At 46.4% G+C, this 21,871-nt stretch overlaps 1 protein-coding gene across 1 annotated transcript; it reads left to right on the top strand.

The window, feature by feature from the left end:
- The first annotated feature begins 21,092 nt into the window (after window positions 1-21,092).
- On the top strand, window positions 21,093-21,479 carry LOC138369345 (A-kinase anchor protein 5-like). The gene has a single exon (XM_069332584.1). The coding sequence runs from the start codon at window positions 21,093-21,095 to the stop codon at window positions 21,477-21,479; it is 387 nt and encodes a 128-aa protein (XP_069188685.1).
- The last annotated feature ends 392 nt before the right edge of the window (window positions 21,480-21,871 follow it).

Genomic DNA, 21,871 nt, shown 5'->3' with positions numbered 1-21,871 from the left:
TTTGCACCATCAGCAAACATTGAAAGGAACGAGTCTATTCCCTCTGGGAACAGACTCGTTTACATGTATCAGAAACAGTATAGGTCCAAGGACTGATCCCTGTGGGACTCCAATGGTGACGCCTCGCCACGCTGAGACCTCACCCCTCACAGTGACTCGCTGTCTTCTGTTGCTTAGGTACTCCCTTATCCAATGGAGTATCTTACCTTTCACTCCTGCCTGCATCTCCAGCTTGTGCACTAGTCTCTTATGTGGTACTGTGTCAAAGGCTTTCTGGCAATCCAAAAATATCCAGTCTACCCACCCCTCTCCTTCTTGCCTATTTTTTGTTGCCTGGTTGTAGAATTCAATTAATCCTGAGGCATGATTTGCCATCCCTGAACCCACGCTGGTGTTGTGTTACAAACTTCTTTCACTCCAGATAATGCAGTGAATGTGGGAACCTACAAGTACTCACACATACTTCGATAACTCGACACTGTAGAACACCGTAGAGAACATACCTGGAAAGAAAGACATTACGTGAGAACAAATTACATAAACCTAATAAACTAGGTGACGGGATGTTGGTGACAAGGAATGGCAGAGGTAGATGGAATGAAGGAAAGCCAGCCAGAAAGGCAGACAGACGGACAGACAAAGAGAGGAGGGCCGGAGGAAGGTGCTAATAAAAAAAAATGGGAATGGAGCGGGGGCGAGGCAGGTGCAGAACGGCAGACCAAAGAGTTGATGCAATTTGAAAGGTAGCCGGGCCTTCTAATATAGTTCAAACTCACGTACACACACACACACACCTCATCCTACTGCTGTTGCTAAGGTACGTGTTGCCTTGTGAGGCTTCACCACACGGAGGGAAGAGAATGCACAACAAGAGGAACACGTCAAGAGGAGGACGATGATGAGTGGGTGGGAGGTGAGAAAGCCTTCCAGTTTGGGCATCTGGTGCAGTCTTCTCTCCCTCCCTCCCTCCCGCCAGCGCCCCCGGGCCTCCCAAGGCCATGACCCGGGCCTGGCGTCACCTCAGGCTCTGGTAACTGACGCAGACCCCGGCGGCGAGGGGAGGGGCCTCCACACACCCACTACCACACTACCACATTTGCTATTGCTACTCTCCCTACTATTATAGTTGTTGGTACTCTGCTCCAGTTGGGACTTGCTGCTTTTGCTGCTGCTGCTGCTGCTACTGTTGCTGCTGCTGTTGCCACCGTTGTTTTGCTGTTACTGTTGTTTCTGCAACAGCAATAATTACTGCTAGTCTTCCACTTCCTCATATTACTACTACAACTGCTGCTGACACTACTACCTACTTGTAGTAGGCAGTAGCAGTCTCCGTGGCTTAGTGGTAAAGCACGCGTCCGCTGCTTCACGAGCGCTTTGGCCTGGGTTCGTATCCTGGCCGGGGAGTATTAACCGGGCGCCAGTCCTTAACTATAGCTTCTGTTCACCCAGCAGTGAATGGGTACCTGGTTGTTAAATGATTTGATGGGTCGTATTCCGGGGAAAATTAAGATTAAGGACCTGCCCGAAACGCTGTGCGTGCTAGTAGCTTTACAAGAATGTAACACCTTTTGATACCTGCTTGATGGGGTTCTGGGAGTTCTTCTACTGCCCAAGCCCGGCCCGAGGACAGGCTTGACTTGTGAGAGCTTGGTCCACCAGGCTGTTGCTTGGAGCGGCCCGCAGGCCCACATACCCACCACAGCCTGGTTGGTCCGGCACTTCTTTGAAAAACAATCTAGTTTTCTCTAGAAGATGTCCATAGTTGTTCCGGCAATATTTCTTATGCTTGCTGGGAGGGTGTTGAACAACCGTGGACCTCTGATGTTTATACAGTGTTCTCTGATTGTGCCTATGGCACCCCTGCTCTTCACTGGTTCTATTCTGCATTTTCTTCCATATCGTTCACTCCAGTATGTTGTTATTTTACTGTGTAGATTTGGTACCAGACCCTCCAATATTTTCCGTGTGTGTATTATTTTATATATCTCTCGACTCCTTTCTAGCGAGTACATTTGGAGAGCTTTGAGATGATTCCAATAATTTAGGTGCTTTATCGCGTCTATGCGTGCCGTATATGTTCTCTGTGCTCCCTCTATTTCAGCAACCTCTCCTGCTCTGAAGGGGGAAGTATTATTCCCCCATTCTTGTATATATAAATAACAATGAAACAATAAAAAATACTACTATTACTACATATAATACTAATACTACTACAGTAAATATCACTCAAAATTATTACTATTATGACTATATCAACTACTAACACCACAACTACTTCTATTACGACTGTTAAAAATAATACTATTACTATTATTACAATTAATATTAATACTACTACTGCTATTATTACTAAAATTATATTCGTATTATTGTTACTACAGCTGCAACAAGTAATATTCTTACTTTTACTACACCATCACCAAAAGACCCCAACCCCTCACACACACACACACACACACACACACACACACGAGACATGATTCACAGGGGGGTCCGCCCTCTCATTCAAGTGGTGTACAACTGGCTTGGCAGGTTCCCCCAGCATGCTGCTCCTCACCCAAGCCCAGGGCACGCCAGGAGACACTGCGCGACCTCGCACATAACTACGGGCTCGCCATAGCCCGTGCTGCTTGGAACTTTTTGTTCTACGTAGCGAATCGTAATCAACAACAACAACCTCGCACCAGTCTGTACCCCAGGCCACCACACGACCCCCAGTCTGTACCCCAGGCCACCACATGACCCCCAGGCCACCACATGACCCCCAGGCCTCCACATGACCCCCAGGCCTCCACATGACCCCAGGCCACCACATGACCCCAGGCCTCCACGTGACCCCAGGCCTCCACGTGACCCCAGGCCTCCACGTGACCCCAGGCCTCCACGTGACCCCAGGCCTAAACGTGACCCCAGTCACTAAGAGCCCCAGACGTCGCTGGATGAGGTGTTGAAGGCGCTGGATGAGGCGCAGGCGGTAGACGGGTAGATGAATGAGGTAGTGAGAGGGTGCCGGGTCTGGCAGCCCAGGAAATGATGAGATGCCCGCCGGTGAACACTGTAAGGCAGTGGATGGTACCTCGACTCTTCCATCCCGACATGTTATTATTCTCTCCCACACCACCACCATCTACCTATCCCCACTTCCACCCACCTTTATCCCTACCCTCATACTCTCCCCCCCCCACCTCCTGCTTGATGGGGGTTCTGGGAGTTCTTCTACTCACCAAGCACCCGACTCTACCATTATTCTCTATCTTCTCCCAACCTCTTACGCACCCCCCTTCTCTCTCTCACGTCTACCCAGCTACCCCTCATCCCACATCACAACCGACCAGCCTTCCTTGCTAACCAATGCTATTCTTACCATTCCATTCTCTTCCACCAGCTCCCCCTTACATTCCCCATGCTGCTCCCTTCCACTTGTTGTACTCACCTAGTTGTGCTTGCGGGGGTTGAGCTCTGGCTCTTTGGTCCCGCCTCTCAACTGTCAATCAACTGGTGTACAGATTCCTGAGCCTACTGGGCTCTATCATATCGACATTTGAAACTGCGTATGGAGTCAGCCTCCACCACATCACTTCCAAGTGCATTCCATTTACTAACTGCTCTGACACTGAAAAAGTTCTTTTTAACGTCTCTTAGGCTCATTTGGGTACTCGGTTTCCACCTGTGTCCTCTTGTGCATGTACCACCCGTGTTAAATAATCCATCATTGTCTACACTGTCAAGTCCCCTGAGAATCTTGTATGTGGTTATCATGTCTCCCCGAGCTCTTCTGTCTTCCAGCGACGTGAGGTGCAGTTCCCGCAGCCTTTCCTCGTACTTATGCCGTAACTCATATGTGTGTGTGTGTGTGTGTGTGTGTGTGTGTGTGTGTGTGTGTGTGTGAGAGAGAGAGAGAGAGAGAGAGAGAGAGAGAGAGAGAGAGAGAGAGAGAGAGAGAGAGAGAGAGAGAGAGAGAGAGAGAGAGAGAAAGAGAGCGAGAGAGAGAGAGAGAGAGAGAGAGAGAGAGAGAGAGAGAGAGAGAGAGAGAGAGAGAGAGAGAGAGAGAGAGAGAGAGAGAGAGAGAGAGAGAGAGAGAGAGAAAGAGAGAGAGAGAGAAAGAGAGAGAGAGAGAGAGAGAGAGAGAGAGAGAGAGAGAGAGAGAGAGAGAGAGAGAGAGAGAGAGAGAGAGAGAGAGAGAGAGAGAGAGAAAGAGAGCGAGAGAGAGAGAGAGAGGGAGAGAGAGAGAGAGAGAGAGAGAGAGAGAGAGAGAGAGAGAGAGAGAAAGAGAGAGAGAGAAAGAGAGAGAGAAAGAGAGCGAGAGAGAAAGAGAGCGAGAGAGAGAGAGAGAGAGAGCGAGAGAGAGAGAGAGAGAGAGAGAGAGAGAGAGAGAGAGAGAGAGAGAGAGAGAGAGAGAGAGAGAGAGAGAGAGAGAGAGAGAGAGAGAGAGAGAGAGAGAGAGAGAGAGAGAGACCTTCCTTCACCCCCTGCCCTTCACCATCATCACCCCCCCCCCCCCCCCCCCCCCCCCCCCCCCCCCGCCACCTTCCGGCCCGACGGGTTACACCACTGTACTGTTACTTGGCCTCCAGCGACGGAAGCTCCCGGGGCATCTTTTGTGTCCCATCTCCGCTCCCTCCATCCCAAACCAAAACCACTTTCCCCCCCCCCCCACCTCCTCCTCTATCCCTCTCCTCCATCACCACAATCTTCCCCTACGCCACCATCCTCCTTCTCAACCACCCCCCCCCCCCTACCATTCCCACCAACCACCACTTTTCTCTGCAACCTCCACTACAATATGCGTGAATGACCTACTAGGGTGAGTGCGTCTGTGCACGACAATGTTTACTGATCTACTGGCCAACATCGACCACATATTGTATTATGGCAAACAATAGAACGTCGTTTAAAAACCTAAATAAAAAACACTCAAGAAAAGGTAAACAACTTGTGTGAGGATAATGGTAAGATACCCAACACCTGCCTGGAGGCTGCGTCTCGTGAGGCACAGGTGATAATTTAATAAGTCAAAAGAAGTTTGTAGTAAGATTATAGCCAGAATTAAGCAGACTAAGCTACGAGCACAGGCATGGAGAAGAAAATATCACAACATCAGAGACAGAGCAAAGAGTATATGATCACTATATACAAGATTCTAAGGGGGGAAAACAAAGATAATATAATCATTACATATAAGATACTGAGGGGCGTAGACAAGGTCGATAAGGACAGCTTTTATAAATTAAGAAAAAGTAGAAGAGGACATCAAGTGAAAGTTAGAAACGCAATTGGGTCAAATAATCGGAAAAACTCGTTCCCTGTGTAGGTGGTCAATAAATGGAAGAACTGAAAGAAGAAGTTGCAGAAGCCATCTCAACCTTCAACTTTAAGGCCAGATTCGAAAAAAAAAACTGTAATGTCAGGATAGTTCAATTACAAGGCAACAAGTGCAACAGTGGCAGCAGGCGGTTAATAACCAAATAACTACATCTCATTTTCTCGTCGTCACTGTTAAGTATGCACCACCAGTATCCCCCCCCCCCGACGTTTATCATGCCTCTGTATGCCAGGAAGGGCGGTGTCACTCACTTGATCACCTCCACCACCACCACCACCACCTCCTCAACTATCACCCTTATACGTCTTCCACTACCACCATTACTACAACTATCCGCTCGTACCACTATCACCACAACGGCTCTCTCCACTAACCCCACATCTACTAGCACCGCTTGGTCAGCAATCACCCCCACCTCCACCACCCTAAAAGTAATTATAACAGATGTACCCAAGTAAAAGATCGCATATACTCCACAATCAAACCAGATGGCACCGAGAGGTACCACGGACGATGCTCTGGCTATAGGTAATAACACTCACCCCTTCCATACTGACAACCCCATACCGAGCCTGTGTATCATAAGCAGGTGATACACAGATACACGTGGAAAACCATTCAACCCACCAGCCGGTCGGCCGAGCGGACAGCACGCTGGACTTGTGATCCTGTGGTCCTGGGTTCGATCCCAGACGCCGGCGAGAAACAATGGGCAGAGTTTCTTTCACCCTATGCCCCTGTTACCTAGCAGTAAAATAGGTACCTGGATGTCAGTCAGCTGTCACGGGCTGCTTCCTGAGGGTGGAGGCCTGGTCGAGGACCGGGCCGCGGGGACACTAAAAAGCCCCGAAATCATCTCAAGATAACCTCAAGAAGTTCTGCCCCATTCACCAGCAGTCGACGACTGGGCGAGCACGATACAAACCCATCATGCAGGTATATATTTACCTCGTCAATTATTTTGTATTAAAAGCCAATAACAAGAGGATCTGATGCACGGAGAGTGTACCCAACCCCGCACAACTCTGACATAAACACAGGCAATAGTGACATCCGCTTGAATGCTCTAGTCGCTCAACAACATGGATTCATTGACTGATGAAGATTAAGCCACCCAAAAGGTGGCACGGGCATGAATAGTCCGTAAGTGGTGGCCCTTTTGAGCCATTACCAGTATCAAGACCTGATACTGGAGATCTGTGGAGGTGCGACTGCACCCTGCGTGACGGGAGATGTCTCCCGTCAACAACATAGATCTGGGATTAAGTTTATATGGTTAAATTTGGGATTACATTCAAGTGGCTATATCTGGGATCACACTCAAGTGCCTACCACCCCAAGTGGGCAACTCTAAGAACGAATATTAATATTGACTGTTGCACTTACTAGTCAACACTTTTACTTTTTAAAATGTGTTGACCGAAATGAAGACAAGAGAAAACGAACAAAAGTAGGTGACCCTAACATTTCTCGGCCTATCCAAACGTATCCTAAGCCTAGCAAAGTGCATACCAGGATTATATTAGGCTAGAATATAAAATAGGCCTAGAGAGGTTCGGGTTGTTTTTGTCTTTGTCGAAAGTACAAAGCTATAGGCTATGTATAGCGCTCCACATATTACACAGATGCCGGGACGTGGCTACAGATAGTGTACTATCATTGTGGAGGATGGGTTGCTCACCTAGACACCTGGGTGAGCAGGTGTGTGCAAGACGCCTTGCTTTTTACTACACACCTGAGTACCGACCTAGGCTATAAGTTTTGATACAGTGGCCGCCAGGACACGCCTGGAGCCCAGGTGTGTGTGCCCTGGCCTCTATGTCACAATTCGAATGTTAGACACATCAAGTGCAATTGTCGTGAGAGCAAATGCACGCACACTCTTTGACAACACAGTTAAATATCTTACCACGATTGATTTTCAACCCATTGGCTTGAGATATGATTAAGTGTATAAATATTACCTCAACCTCACCTCCCTAAAATGTCAACCCAAACATCACCACTCCTCACCAACATCTTCCACGCCCTCTTCTCTCTGTAATACTCCATTCACCGCCATCCCTCATAATTACTTCATCATACTGACAGAGGAAACGTTCACAATGAATACCAACAGAACAAGGTGGGGGGGGGGGGATGGATGGAAGCTTGAGACTCAGATGAGTCACCCAGGTGTTACAAAGTTGACCTTAAGCGTAAGAGTAGCGGGAAAATGGAATGAACTAATGGAGCAGGTTGTAGAAGCAAACACCATTCATATTTTAAAAGTAGATATGATAAAAATTGGCCTGAATAATTGTTCAGGTGTCATTGCATTAGAAAACTGGCGGCTAGAAAGGCACGAACCAAGAGCTAATGCTCGATCATGCAAGAACAAATAGGTGAGTACACTCGGCGCCAACCTCACCAAACCATCATCTTGAGGTTATCTTGAGATGATTTCGGGGCTTTAGTGTCCCCGCGGCCCGGTCCTCAACCAGGCCGCGCCCCCAGGACGCAGCCCGTGACAGCTGACTGACACCCAGGTACCTATTTTACTGCTAGGTAACGGGGGCATAGGGTGAAAGAAACTCTGCCCATTGTTTCTCGCCGGCGCCCGGGATCGAACCCGGGACCACAGGATCACAAGTCCAGCGTGCTGTCCGCTCGGCCGACCGGCTCCCTCATCATCTATCATCTTTCCACCTACACCACCAATTTAAAAATGTTACCTCAAGCACCATTGTAAACCTCCCTTACAATCGCTACCCATCCACCAAAGCCCTAGTCCCAACCATCTTCTGTATCACCCCCACCATAACCCCATACCCCACCCACCCCCACCATAACCCCATACCCCACTCACCCCCACCATAACCCCATACCCCACCCACCACCACCATAACCCCATACCCCACCCACCACCACCACCACCATCAACCTTTACCGTATCTCCCACCAGCCACGCACCCACTCCCAATCCTTCCGGTTCAGTTTTTAGCGAAGCAGCTCGTTCAGATGACCTGGTTACTGTTGTGGTGGGTTGACTGGTGCTGCCTTCCCCCTCCCTCTCCACCCCTGCCCAACCACTTGGGCTGGACGGTAGAGCGACGGTCTCGCTTCATGCAGGTCAGCGTTCAATCCCCGACTGTTCAAGTGGTTGGGCACCATTCCTTCCCCCCGTCCCATCCCAAATCCTTATCCTGACCCCTTCCCAGTGCTATATAGTCGTAATGGCTTGGCGCTTTCCCTAATAATTCCCCTTTCCCCTCCACCCTCATCACTGCACCACATAATGAATGGAAGTAAGGTCTCGAGCTCTTGGACTCCGCCTTTCTAACCGATGTATTTTTCCTCTATTATATCTACTACATATAATTCTTTCTAACACACGCACACACACACATCCCCAGGAAGCAGCCTGTAGCAGCTGTCTAACTCCCAAGTATCTATTTACTGCCAGGTGAACAGGAAAATCAGGGTGAAAGAAACTGCCCATTTGTTTCCGTCTCGACCGGGAATTGAACCCGAGCCATTATAACTACGACCCCAGAGCGGTGTCCACTCAGCCGCGAGGCCCCAAGGTCAGGTGTATGTGTGTGTGTGTTGTGATAATGTCATATTAGTGTACAGTGCTACCAGGGTAGAGTGATATCAGCGTACAGTGGTGCTAGAGTAGAGTGATATCAGCGTACAGTGCTACCAGGGTAGAGTGGTGACAATGTAAGGTTACTATCATGCAGGTCACTATGACTGCCAGCGTATTAACGTTACATTAACGTTAACTCACATTAACCTATAGGTTAATGTGAGGTATTAGGAGTGTTGTGAGAGTGTGGTCTCCTCCTCAGTACTCGAGGACAGTAACAAGTGGCCTCACACCACAACCTTTGTCCTGAGCAAACACAACCTCACCACATCCGGCCTCTTCCTCGCCACCTCTAGTCCTTATTGCAAAGGCACACGCACTGGCATAGGGTGGTGTGGGGTATATGGTGTGGGGTGTACGGTGTGGGGTGTATGGTGTGTGGTGTGGGGTGTATGGTGTATGGTTTGTGGTGTGGGGTGTATGGTGTGGGGTATATGGTGTGGGGTGGAGTAATGTGGGGGGAGTGGGGGTGTTGTGAGGTTAGGCTGTAGTTGTGTAGACAACCCATCCCCCTGTTTGGATAGTACATTTTGTAACTAATGTGCACCATAGTACAAACATTGACGTACTAAACAACTAGATAGTAGAATTTAGTACTTTTCACTGTATAGTCACACAAAAATGAAACTAAAAAAACAAACAAATATTCCTAGGCCTAGTATAGCATACATGTACTATATTAGGCCTCAGACAGCGTGTATTAGGCCGTGTTAAATTACTTTAGTTTGTCTTTGCAACATAAATAAAAATGTTTTCCGGTTTGTCCAAATTCAATAGTACCGATTTCTACTGTCTAATTGCGTTGTACGTCAGTATATGTACTATACCTGGTTGATGGGGTTCTGGGAGTTCAACTCCCCAAGCCCGGCCCGAGGCCAGGCTCGACTTGTGAGTTTGGTCCACCAGGCTGTTGCTTGGAGCGGCCCGCAGGCCCACATGTCCATCACAGCCCGGTTGGTCCGGTACTCTCTGCAGGAAACAATCTAGTTTCCTCTTGAAGATGTCCACGGTTGTTCCGGCAATATTTCTTATGCTCGCTGGGAGGGTGTTGATCAACCGTGGACCTCTGATGTTTATACAGTGTTCTCTGATTGTGCCTATGGCACCTCTGCTCTTCACTGGTTCAATCTTGCATTTTCTTCCATATCGTTCACTCCAGTACGTTGTTATTTTACTTTTCCCATTATGGACCTCCACTATGTCCACACTATGGACCCTCATCGTTACTATAAGTACTACCAAAAGAGGAGGACGGGATGGAACTGGTGTGGAGTGACTGAAAGTGGATAGAGGAGTGTAGTGAGAGAAGGGGTGGAAGAGGGGTATGGGAGTAAATGATTGCGATGTGGGTAGGGGAGGTGATTCACAAAGCCGAGTCAGGTGGTGACCGTGGGATGACTGCGGTGGAGGGGATGTGACCGTCCTGTGGGTGGGAGGTGGGCGGAGGGGGAGGGCGGGAGGGATGGGTAGGTGAGGAGATAATAGGTGAGGGTTGAGAAAGGTAGAGAGAAAGAGGCCACCACCATCAACATTATTAACCCAAACTCCTCCGCCACCACCACCAGTAGAGCTGCACCACCACCAGTAGAGCTGCACCACCACCACCAGTAGAGCTGCATCACCACCACCACCACCACTACCAATAGAGCTCCCTCCACCACCACCACCTTCATTTTCATGCGTTGGTTGATAGCCTAAATCGTTGTTTATTTGCACGCTGTAGTTTATCCACCTCGAGTGGAACAACGTCATTGGCTATGAATGTGACAACATTCAGAAAAGATCTTTATAAATAGTAAATACTGTTTTGGAAATAGAACTGTCGATATACAGAACAAGATGTATGGTAACATGACGCAAGTGGGTTCGCTGGATTGTTTCGAGCGTAGGTTAGACATATAGATAAGAACGAAGAGGAATAAAAAGGAGCAGCCTCGTACAAATCACTTGGAATATCGGGGATCGAACGCCGACCATGCAAGAAGCAGGGTCGCATCTGTACCGACCAGTACTTCACCACAGGGTGCCCCGTTACTCTTATTAATTGATCATTATACACTAAATAATGATAATGTTTACGTAACATGTTATTATTTCATGTAAACATCCCCAGTTATAAATATACAACCATTCATCAACAGTTTTGATTACATTGATTAATTTAAATTATTCTTAGATCAAATTCTTGAATGGAATATCACAAGATGGTACAATACCCATAGTGAGGGCAGATGAGACTAATATGCTCATTATAAACTAGCACAACAAATTATGCATGTTTTCCTCAGCAGGATAATCAAGTGTGGCTTACACCTCACTTGCCCAGAAGGAAGGAAGGAGTTATCAAGGGAAAGTGCCAAGCCATTACGACTATATGGCACTGGGAAGGGGTCAGGATAAGGATTTGGGATGGGACGGGGGGGAAGGAATGGTGCCCCAATCACTTGGACGGTCCACTTGCCCAGAAGTATCTAAAACACTAGAGAACAGAGTAGCTATTGGCATGACTACAACCCATTGATAAAACGTACCTAATTACACGTTTAATGTACTGATAAAGGCATTGAAGAATTTCCATACAATACATTAAGTTATGTGGTCAGTAAAATTGGAAATATTTGCTGGTGTTGAGGCTATTAACGTTAATTATGTACAAGAGGAAGAGAAGACGTCACTGAATTACACCTTGGAAGCTGTAATTTTATTTGAGCGAGGACGCAACGCTGAAGGATACAGTGTTTTTAGTCCGATAAATACTTCCTAAACCGGTTTAAAGCGCCGGTTTTAATACCATAAGTATAGAGAGATTACTTTGCCATACTGAATAGTTGATAGCCGAATGCTTTGCTCAGAGACAAAATGACAGGTATTGGGCTTTAACTGCGGTCAAGACATAATCGTTAAAAACACCCTAATTAAATGTCATAAATACAGTTTAAGTAAACAAGACTGGTCTGGTCTAAGTGTGGCAAAAGCCTCTTAATTTTAGAAAAAACTTTAGTACCAGCTCAAAGGACAGACTGTGGTCGATACTTGATCTTCTGTGTATTAGTGTAATAGTTGCAATATTAGAACATAAGGTATCTACCTCGAGACGCTGGTACACTGCTCAACACAGGGATTAAGTGTTTCAGTTTGCTAATGGTTGTTTTACCTATGTATAATGGTGTTTTATCATCCCCAGGACGTGAAAGCATGATAATATAAGTATATCCTCTGGTGGGTAAGAGGAGAGGTCGACATGAGTGCTGGTATACTCTGGTGGGTAAGAGGAGAGGTCGACATGAGTGCTGGTATACTCTGGTGGGTAAGAGGAGAGGTCGACATGAGTGCTGGTATACTCTGGTGGGTAAGAGGAGAGGTCGACATGAGTGCTGGTATACTCTGGTGGGTAAGAGGAGAGGTCGACATGAGTGCTGGTATACTCTGGTGGGTAAGAGGAGAGGTCGACATGAGTGCTGGTATACTCTGGTGGGTAAGAGGAGAGGTCGACATGAGTGCTGGTATACTCTGGTGGGTAAGAGGAGAGGCGTTTAAAGTTAACGTTGCGGCAAGCGGGTTGAGGACATTAAATCTTTACCGAAATATTCAGAATGTCTGGAAAGCTTCAATGTATTAGCCTGGGTGGCGTCTTGTGTGGGTCGGCAGGCGGGGATAAGTTGTAAGTGTTGCTATCAAGTTGCTACAGTGAGGGTGCCAAGGGTGTGCAATGTTAACTACACTTGATGCCACCTGCTGGTGAATCATGGGGCCGGAGTAACTTATGAATCATAACTCATTCGTGAATGGTGCAATGCTGGTTACATTTGGTTTTCCCCTTGAGAAGTTCACTGATTTATTCTCCATGTTGTGTCCCAGCCACTTGGACTGGTCGGTACATCAACAGCCTCGCCTCTTGTAGGTCGGGGCTCGATCACCAACCGTCAGAGTGATTGGGCACCAGTCCTTCCTTCCGTCCTCCTATCAAAGCTATCGGGTCCTGGTATTCCTGCCACGTGACAGTCATACTGGTTCAGCACTATGAGAAAGGAAAGGAAAGGCAAAGTAATTATGAGGATAAGTAAAGGTGAGGTAATTATGAGAAAGGTAAGATAATTATGAGGAGAAATGAAAGGTAATTATGAGAAAGTAAAGTTGAGGTAATTATGCGAAGGGAAAGGTAAGGTAATTATGAGGAGAAGGCACTAAGCCAGTAGACTTTGTAGCACCTATTAGAAACATGTGTGTGTTCTGAAGGTGACCAATTACAGTCATAAGGAGCCCCCTGCCTTGCTAGGTAACAGCGAAAGAGAACTCTTCTGGGAGATAATAAGGAGGTGATCAAGGGGACATTGTCGTCTCCATCCGACCTCAACCATGTGAAGACTCCACGCTCCTCTTATACAACTATCTTGCTTTTTTCTTAATACATTCTCAAGACGGCACCACGATCTTCAGGAAATAATAAATCATTTTCCAATAATAACCTCTCTCTCTCTCTCTCTCTCTCTCTCTCTCTATATATATATATATATATATATATATATATATATATATATATATATATATATATATATATATATATATATATATATATAACATCATCATCTACCATCATCTTTTGTCCGGTCGTGATGATCGAGTGGTTAAGGGGTCCTGTACACCAGTTGCAAAGTGCTCCTGGAAGTATGGGTTCAAGTCACTTCTGGGGTGTGAGTTTTCAGTTGCATATATGCCTGGGGACCATATATATATATATATATATATATATATATATATATATATATATATATATATATATATATATATATATATATATATACATATATATATATATATATATATGCATATATTCATATATTCATGTGGAATATGCATATATTCCACATGATTAGTCATCAGTTCTCCCTTACAGGTAGACCATACTGGTTGACCCTACTGGTAGATCTTCCTGGTAGACCCTCCAGGTAGACCCTCCTGGTAGACCCTCCAGGTAGACCCTCCTGGTAGACCCTCCTGGTAGACCCTCCTGGTAGACCCTCCTGGTGATGGTGACACCATTGCAGGACGCTCTGACCTTCACTACCACATCCACCGCAGGAAACAGCTGCATACATTACCCCAGATGCAAATGAGCACAAAGTATTCCTATGTTTTGGTACAATACAGTATAATGTCATTTACAATTTAAAACCAAGTCGTTGAACAGTTAAGTGCTTTTGGACTATAATTGGCCATTTAAGTGCCTGAGGGACTACAATTGAGCACTTAAGTGCCTGAAAACTATAATTGAGCAATTAAGTACCTGAGGACTATAATTAAGCAGTCAAGTACATGAGAACTATAATTGAGCAGTTAAGTGCACGAATACTATAATTGAGCAATCAAGTACATAAGGACAATAATTAAGCAGTTAAGTGCCTGAAGACTATAATGGAACAGTTAAGTGGCTGGGGACTATAATTAAGAAGTTGTCTGAGAACTAAAATTTCCTAATATTCTCGGCAGTAAAACCTGCAGGAAGGACTAGGTAAGTCCACTACGGGCTCACCATAGCCCGTGCTACTTGCCACTTTTTCCTTCCCCAGTAACTGACTCAACAACAACAAGGGCGAGGTATGGACGACAGAAGAGAGGGTAGTAGAGACGGCAGAAGAGACGGAAGAAAAGAAGGTAGTAGAGATGATAGAAGAGGGAGGTGGTAGAGACGGTAAAAGAGAGGGTAAAGACGACACAAGAAACTAAAGGAGATATAAAGGAGAATGTACGAGGAAGGGAGAGGGGTAAGAACAGAAGGGGGGAGGACAAGGGGAAGAATGGAGGGGAGGGACAGGGGGAGGGAAGAGGCAGGGGGAGAGAGGGTATAAGAGACAGCAAGAAGACAGAAGGGAGCAGACGGGAGGCAGCAGAGGCAGGCCGAGGCACGCACTAACACACATTCACCAAGCGGTCACTTTTGAAGGACCGGGTGGCTGGCGTTAGTGACCCAGCCAGTAGGCATTGGTGGTGGTATCCAGTGGTGGAGGTGACCAGTAGTGGAGGTGACCAGTGGTGGAGGTAACCAGTGGTGGAGGTGACCAGTGGTGGAGGTGACCAGTGGTGGAGGTGACCAGTGGTGGAGGTGACCAGTGGTGGAGGTGACCGGTGGTGGAGGTGACCGGTGGTGGAGGTGACCAGTGGTGGTGACCAGTGGTGGAGGTGACCAGTGGTGGCGGTAACCAGTGGTGATGGTGATGGTAGTGGTGTCTCACGAAGCTCTGCTGCTTCTCATAGAGCTCTGCTGCTTCTCATAGAGCTCTGCTGGTCTCATCAAGCTCTACTGCTTCTCATACAGCTCAGTTGCTATTCATGACCCTATAGAGCCGTCTATTTCTAGTTTCTTCTTCACTAGCGCCTTGTAGAGTTCTCTTGTTTGTTTAGAGTTGAGGAACTGGATAGGTGTATGTGGGTGGTAACACTAGGTACCAGCCAGGGGTATGGTGGTGGTAACACTAGGTAACAGCCAGGGGTATGGTGGTGGTAACAGGGTACCAGCCAGGGGTATGGTGGTGGTAACACAGGGTACCAGTCAGGGGTATGGTGGTGGTAACAGGGTATCAGCCAGGGGTATGGTGGTGGTAACAGGGTACCAGCCAGGGGTATGGTGGTGGTAACACAGGGTACCAACCAGGGGTATGGTGGTGGTAACACAGGGTACCAGTCAGGGGTATGGTGGTGGTAACACAGGGTACCAGTCAGGGGTATGGTGGTGGTAACAGGGTACCAGCCAGGGGTATGGTGGTGGTAACAGGGTACCAGCCAGGGGTATGGTGGTGGTAACACAGGGTACCAGCCAGGGGTATGGTGGTGGTAACACCAGGTACCAACCAGGGGTATGGTGGTGGTAACACCAGGTACCAACCAGGATAGGGGTGCACGAATACAGCCATCAACTAGTTCTACAAAATCTTGAGCTCCATATCGCCTGTGTTAGTTCAGTTTATTCTACTGAAATTGAAGTCACCCACAATGCAACACTGATAGACTTGAATATTTTCGAACTTAAGGATATCACAATGGCACGATATATCAATTGGAAGGTAAGGTAATTATCAAAAGAAGGCACCAAACCGGGAAGGCTATGTAGCACCATCAAAGTGCGAAATAATCAGAGGGCGCTATATCAATTGGAAAATCATTTGGAGCAATGCGGGGATTTGAACTAGCGTTCTGGTGACCCTGATGCTTTCCCTTTTATTGAATATTTTATCAGTCTAGTTCGCTGGCTCGCGTATAACTCCTTTCATATTAGATTACCAGTATCGTCATTTCTTTCCGTTCAAATAGTTTTTGTGTGGCTCAGTTTTTATTTCCCTTTTGATATTATATTTTACACATTCTCTGACATATTCTACTTCCTCTCCTCCTCTAATCTGTCGAGGTGAAATCATTTGTATCCCTTAATTTCGAGTTCTGCTAATAGTTCCCTCTTTCCTACTTTCATTCATTTTTCTGTTATTGCAATAATGTTTGTTTCTGTGGACACAAGTGCACTTAATTCATCTATATTATTTCTAATGTTTTTGCTATTTTGTATATACTATTAGGGTGTTGTTGTCTTAATGCTTGAGTCCCTCATTGTGTCCACTATCGTCTTAGGAGAAACATTAAAAAACTCTAAGTTTCATATTTTTGCTCCAACATTTTACCATCACTTTCCCAGTTGGATTACAAGGTACAGAATTGTCTCCTTGTCACAACACACCCAGACCTGTCAGTGAGGGCCCAAGACCAGGGGACGCGGTGTCCACGCGTGACGGGGAGGAAGGGTGGAGTCCAGACGGTAGTGGACAGAGGAAGTGGGACAGTGGAGGGGAGGAGCAGGGTTACAGTAGGAGGGGAAGGGAGGGGGTGGAAGATGTGGAACAGTGGAGGGGAGGAGCAGGGTTACAGGAGGAGGGGAAGGGAGGGGGTGGAAGATGTGGAACAGTGGAGGGGAGGAGCAGGGTTACAGGAGGAGGGGAAGAGAGGGGGGTGGAAGAGGTGGGACAGTGGAGGGGAGGAACAGAATTACAGGAGGGGAAGGGAGGGGTGGAAGATGTGGGACAGTGGAGGAACAGGGTTACAGGAGGAGGGGAAGGGAGGGGGGGTGGAAGATGTAGGGAGGGGGTTGGAAGATGTGGGAAGGGGACAGGGGAGGGGAAAGGATCAAAGGGGAGGGTGGTAGTATAGTAGTAACTGCAGACGATCAGGTGTTTTTACCCGCCATTGACATGCAAATGACAAGTGCGAGGTGGTGGTCAGTGGAGAGTGGCGAGGCAATCCTTCACTCCACATAAAGACCGCCATTACAGCCCCAAAGAAAGGATAAATCCAGAGGTATTCGGGCGTAACAGTCGGCGATTGGTCTCCAATCACGTCGATGTGGGCATGACAGGCGCTGATTAGTGGCCGCCAAAAAATGCGTATGTGGGTGTGGCAATGCGCTAACTGGCTCCCACCAACTATATATAACGCCTCAACTCACCTCGCTGACGACCTGGTTACTCCTGAAAGTAGAGAACAAAAATCCATTACAGATACAATAATCGACAAAATTTGGAACAAATAACCTATAATAATAATAATAACGCTGAAGAAGGTAATGATGATTGATGATGATATAATGATGGTAATGATGCATCACGATGAATGATGATAACAAGGATATTACGAACAAAAGCAACTTAGCCACGACGTGGTGAATTGTAAACCCGTGAAAACAGACAACTTGCTCAGGGAACATACAAATGAGACCCGCTTCGTGACGAGATGACAAGTAACACAACACAAGCCCTTGTTACTTGCAAAGGAGAACAAAAGGCATCATTTTCAGAGATTATTAGTGAAAATGGCCTCTTACACTGTCTAATCTGAACTGTAATATACTACACCACCGTTTAGAGAGAGAGAGAGAGAGAGAGAGAGAGAGAGAGAGAGAGAGAGAGAGAGAGAGAGAGAGAGAGAGAGAGAGAGAGAGAGAGAGAGAGAGAGAGAGAGAGAGAGAGAGAGAGAGAGAGAGAGAGAGAGAGAGAGACTAATAATCACAGCCTGGCGTGGCTGCGGCATTATTCCAACTATGATAATATAATTGCCCACATCGTTATCTTTTTGTGTGGGTCTTCTTTAGTGCAATTAGGCAGGAACAAGCTCGGCATAATGACATATGGCCGACAAGCAGGACGAGGTCAGAGGTCAGGGCACGTCTCTAGGGGCACCAGGTGACGCCACGAATGGAGGCGAAGGTTTTAAAGACTTCTTTTTTAGCAGTTATAAGAGGTTGTGGGTAGGATTTGGGCCCTTGGGACGGGGCGGGTCACGATGTGAGAGAAGGCTTGATCCAGGTATGTGGAAGAGGATCGGAACATACACGATGGGGCGACAGTATGTGGATGTATGCTGGAGCGTTGACAATAAGATCAAGTTATGACTTTTCCTGGAAGGTCGATACCAGACGTTTGGGGGACATGGAGTGTGGTCTGAAGTTTTATCTGGGGCACGTTCTTTTCTAAAAAAAAAATCCACGAAATGTAGCACAAAAAGGGACATGATGAAAGAAACGCGGCGTGATATGGTAAACGATGAACTAAACTGGGAACGAAATAGGAAAAGAACAAAATGGTGCCCAGAACGTCAAATAGGGCCCCGGAGCATGAAACAGGACACCAAGAAGAGAAAGACTCCGTCTATCTCAAAACCAGTTCTCACCCTCAGCCCTTCCATAAACGATATATCACCCAGGCATCATGAGGACAGGTCGCTCTACCCGGTCACCAGGTCATAGACTGAGCCCACTGGCTACCCGTGCCCACTCTTCATTCCCTTCCCATGCCCTTACCCACTATACACCTGGTGACAGAGAGGAGAGCTCGTGGTATCTTCAGCAGAGGTCATCAAGGTTACGACCTGTGATCTCAGTAGGGTGTTCAGTTGCTACACATTTATAGCGTATATTTGTTCAACAGATTTAAAGTTGATTTTTGTTAAGTGTTGTTGTTGTTGTTGCTGGTGGTTCTACTACTGTTGTGGGTTGGGTTACCCACAACCCATATATTGACGTAATAGACAATTAGAAAGTACAATTTCGTACTATTGAACTTGGACGAACCGGAAAAGGTTTCGTATTTATGTTGCTAATAAAATCTAACCATTCTTGGCCTAATATAGAACATATATGCTATTATAGGCCTAGGAACTTTTAAGTTTGATTTTAAGCTCTATTTTTTCCGGACTCTTACAAAGTGAATAGTACCAAATTCTGCTAATTGTCCATTACGTCAATATATGTACGATGGTGCACATAGTTACACAACAGTAACATCTAAACATGAGGATGGGTTAGTTAGTAGTTGTATAATTCATAGCCGTGACAATAAGAGCAACAGTACTACTCCAACCTACTATCAGTAGTATCATCACTAGTTACACTAGATGGTAATAGTAAACTAGTTTAGACTTAATAGTAAACTAGTTTACTTGTGGTCCCGGGTTCGATTCCGGGCGCCGGCGAGAAACAATGGGCAGAGTTTCTTTCACCCTATACCCCTGTTACCTAGCAGTAAATAGGTGTTAGTCAGCTGTCACGGGCTGCTTCCTGGGGGTGGAGGCCTGGTCGAGGACCGGGCCGCGGGGACACTAAAAGCCCCGAAATCATCTCAAGATAACCTCAAGATAGTAAGTATATATAAGAAGAAGAGAGCAGGGGGAAGAGCCTTCTGTTATTCCATTCTGGTCACACGTGTCCAAAGGATCTACCCGTTATGGAACGTCACAGTGAAAGCCAAAGATGCCTAGTCAATAATGGCGACCACTACATGTTCTAGCTCCTCCCCCAAACATCCCTGTAGAATGGAAAAATATGCGGTTACTCTACGATAAGAGGTAGAGTAGCCTAAGAGCTACGGCACGGTCATGCCTGACGTAGGGTGTCCACTGGCGTCAACAACACACCAAAGGAAAGTATTAAATGTAATGCTGATATCACAAATGCATACAGAAAGTGAGGCAAGAGAACCTTGCGGAGAGCATCGTGATTGATGGAGAAAGTAGCATATGAGTAGGTGATGAACAGCAAAGGTTGTATGGAGCTGAGAGAAAGGTAGACTTGCGTTGAGAGTGAGAGAGAATGAGAGAGAGAGAGAGAGAGAGAGAGAGAGAGAGAGAGAGAGAGAGAGAGAGAGAGAGAGAGAGAGAGAGAGAGAGGAAGCACTACAAGTGCCTCAAGTGTTCCCTCCACACACACAAGTTACGCACCCTGACGTCATCTCTCACTACCTTCTTCAATATCTGTTTTCACCATTTCTTTCATTTCATTTGTAATATTTACTATAAATCAAATTATTATTAGTAGTATATGTTGTGTTGTTGCACCTGTAATACTAACAGCAATATGAGTCGTAGTAATACTATTAGTAACAGTACTAGCAACAGAATTATCAGTACCAGTAGTAGTAGTAGTAAGAGCACTAGTACTTTTAGTATCAGGAGTATAATAAATTGTAGCAGTAGTTCCAGGATCTAGGTCAAACTGAGAGCTCCCATTGACCTTCAGTGAATGACCTGTTGCCAGTCAATCACTACCTCTTGGTTCAGTTAAGAGGTAGTGATATTTTGGCCAACAGAGATATGACCTAACTGCCTATGATGATGCGCCAGGAAAATGTGCTCATGTGGCATATCGTAGTATTGAATACGATATGGCCTCGTGTTCTACATGTTAATGCGTGTTCAGTATGACACGGTCTGGGTGTTTAAACGCTCATAGCGCCGTAGGTGTCAACTGCTCAGTAGACAAAATATTATTGAGTACTTGGAACGAAGGATCAAGTATAGCATTTGGGGTTTAATGCTCATGCTCAGAGATATGAAAAATTGATTTACTGAGAAATATATAAACTATATGTAATGTAGTATTTCCCTAAAATTAATGTATATATGACTTATATTGTATATTATATAATATACGACACAGATAAAAAGAAACTGGAGGTAAAATATCCAAAACCACCTGCTGGGGACGAGAGATTGGCGGAAGTGACTTAACTATCACCTTCCTTATCTTTGCAGGGAGCAGGAAGGTGACGATCGCGTCTCTACCTAATAATAAAGCGTCTGTTTAATGTTTGGAGATCGACGGTGGCGATGGAGGAGAGGTCAACGATGGGTGTGGAGAGATCGGTGGCGGAGATGATGGAAGGGTCGACTGTGAAGATGGTGGATGGGTTGGCGCTTGATGAGTCGACGGTGAGAGTGGTTGAGAAGTCGACGGCGAAGATGGTTGAGAAGTTGTCGGCGAAGATGGTTGAGAAGTCGACAGCGAAGATGGTTGACAAGTCGACGGCGAAGATGGTTGAGAAGTTGTCGACGAAGATGGTTGAGAAGTCGACGGCGAAGATGGTTGAGAAGTCGACGGCGAAGATGGTTGACAAGTCGACGGCGAAGATGGTTGACAAGTCAACGGCGAAGATGGTTGAGAAGTCGACGGCGAAGATGGCAAAAGGTTTAACGATGGTGGTGCCGTCAATGTAAAGGTCGAGTGTTGAAAGGAAAGGATGTTATGTATTATGGGAATAACCTGTTTGGGACGGGAAGCGTGTAATTGATTTTCCAAGGTCCTTCTAATCAAGGGGGGGATGCTTTAACAATGTGGTCACCCAACTAATTACAGCAAGACCAGTGTTGAACTTGGATGACCGCACGTCAACAACAACAACTCGTGGTCGGTGTGCCTTAAACCTCGTGACTATGGCACTTCACAACCCATATATAACAGAATATTAGGAAACAGCGTCAAAGAATGTAGTGAACTGTAAATCAGCAAAAAATCAAATGATTTATGTGAAATCTAAGGTATACAGCAGAGTTTTCTCAGAGGCATAAATTCTCCAAGAGACAGTGTGAGTGTGGCAGACAAGAACGTG

The sequence above is a fragment of the Procambarus clarkii genome, chromosome 28 (assembly GCF_040958095.1).
Source record: "Procambarus clarkii isolate CNS0578487 chromosome 28, FALCON_Pclarkii_2.0, whole genome shotgun sequence".
Classification (NCBI taxonomy): domain Eukaryota; kingdom Metazoa; phylum Arthropoda; class Malacostraca; order Decapoda; family Cambaridae; genus Procambarus; species Procambarus clarkii.
The sequence above is the reverse complement of the archived record's forward strand: the minus strand, read 5'-3'. Positions and strand labels throughout refer to the sequence as shown.

Excerpts from the sequence above, each read along its gene's own strand:
- LOC138369345 (XM_069332584.1), top strand. The coding sequence starts at position 21,093 with ATGGAGGAGAGGTCAACGATGGGTGTGGAGAGATCGGTGGCGGAGATG.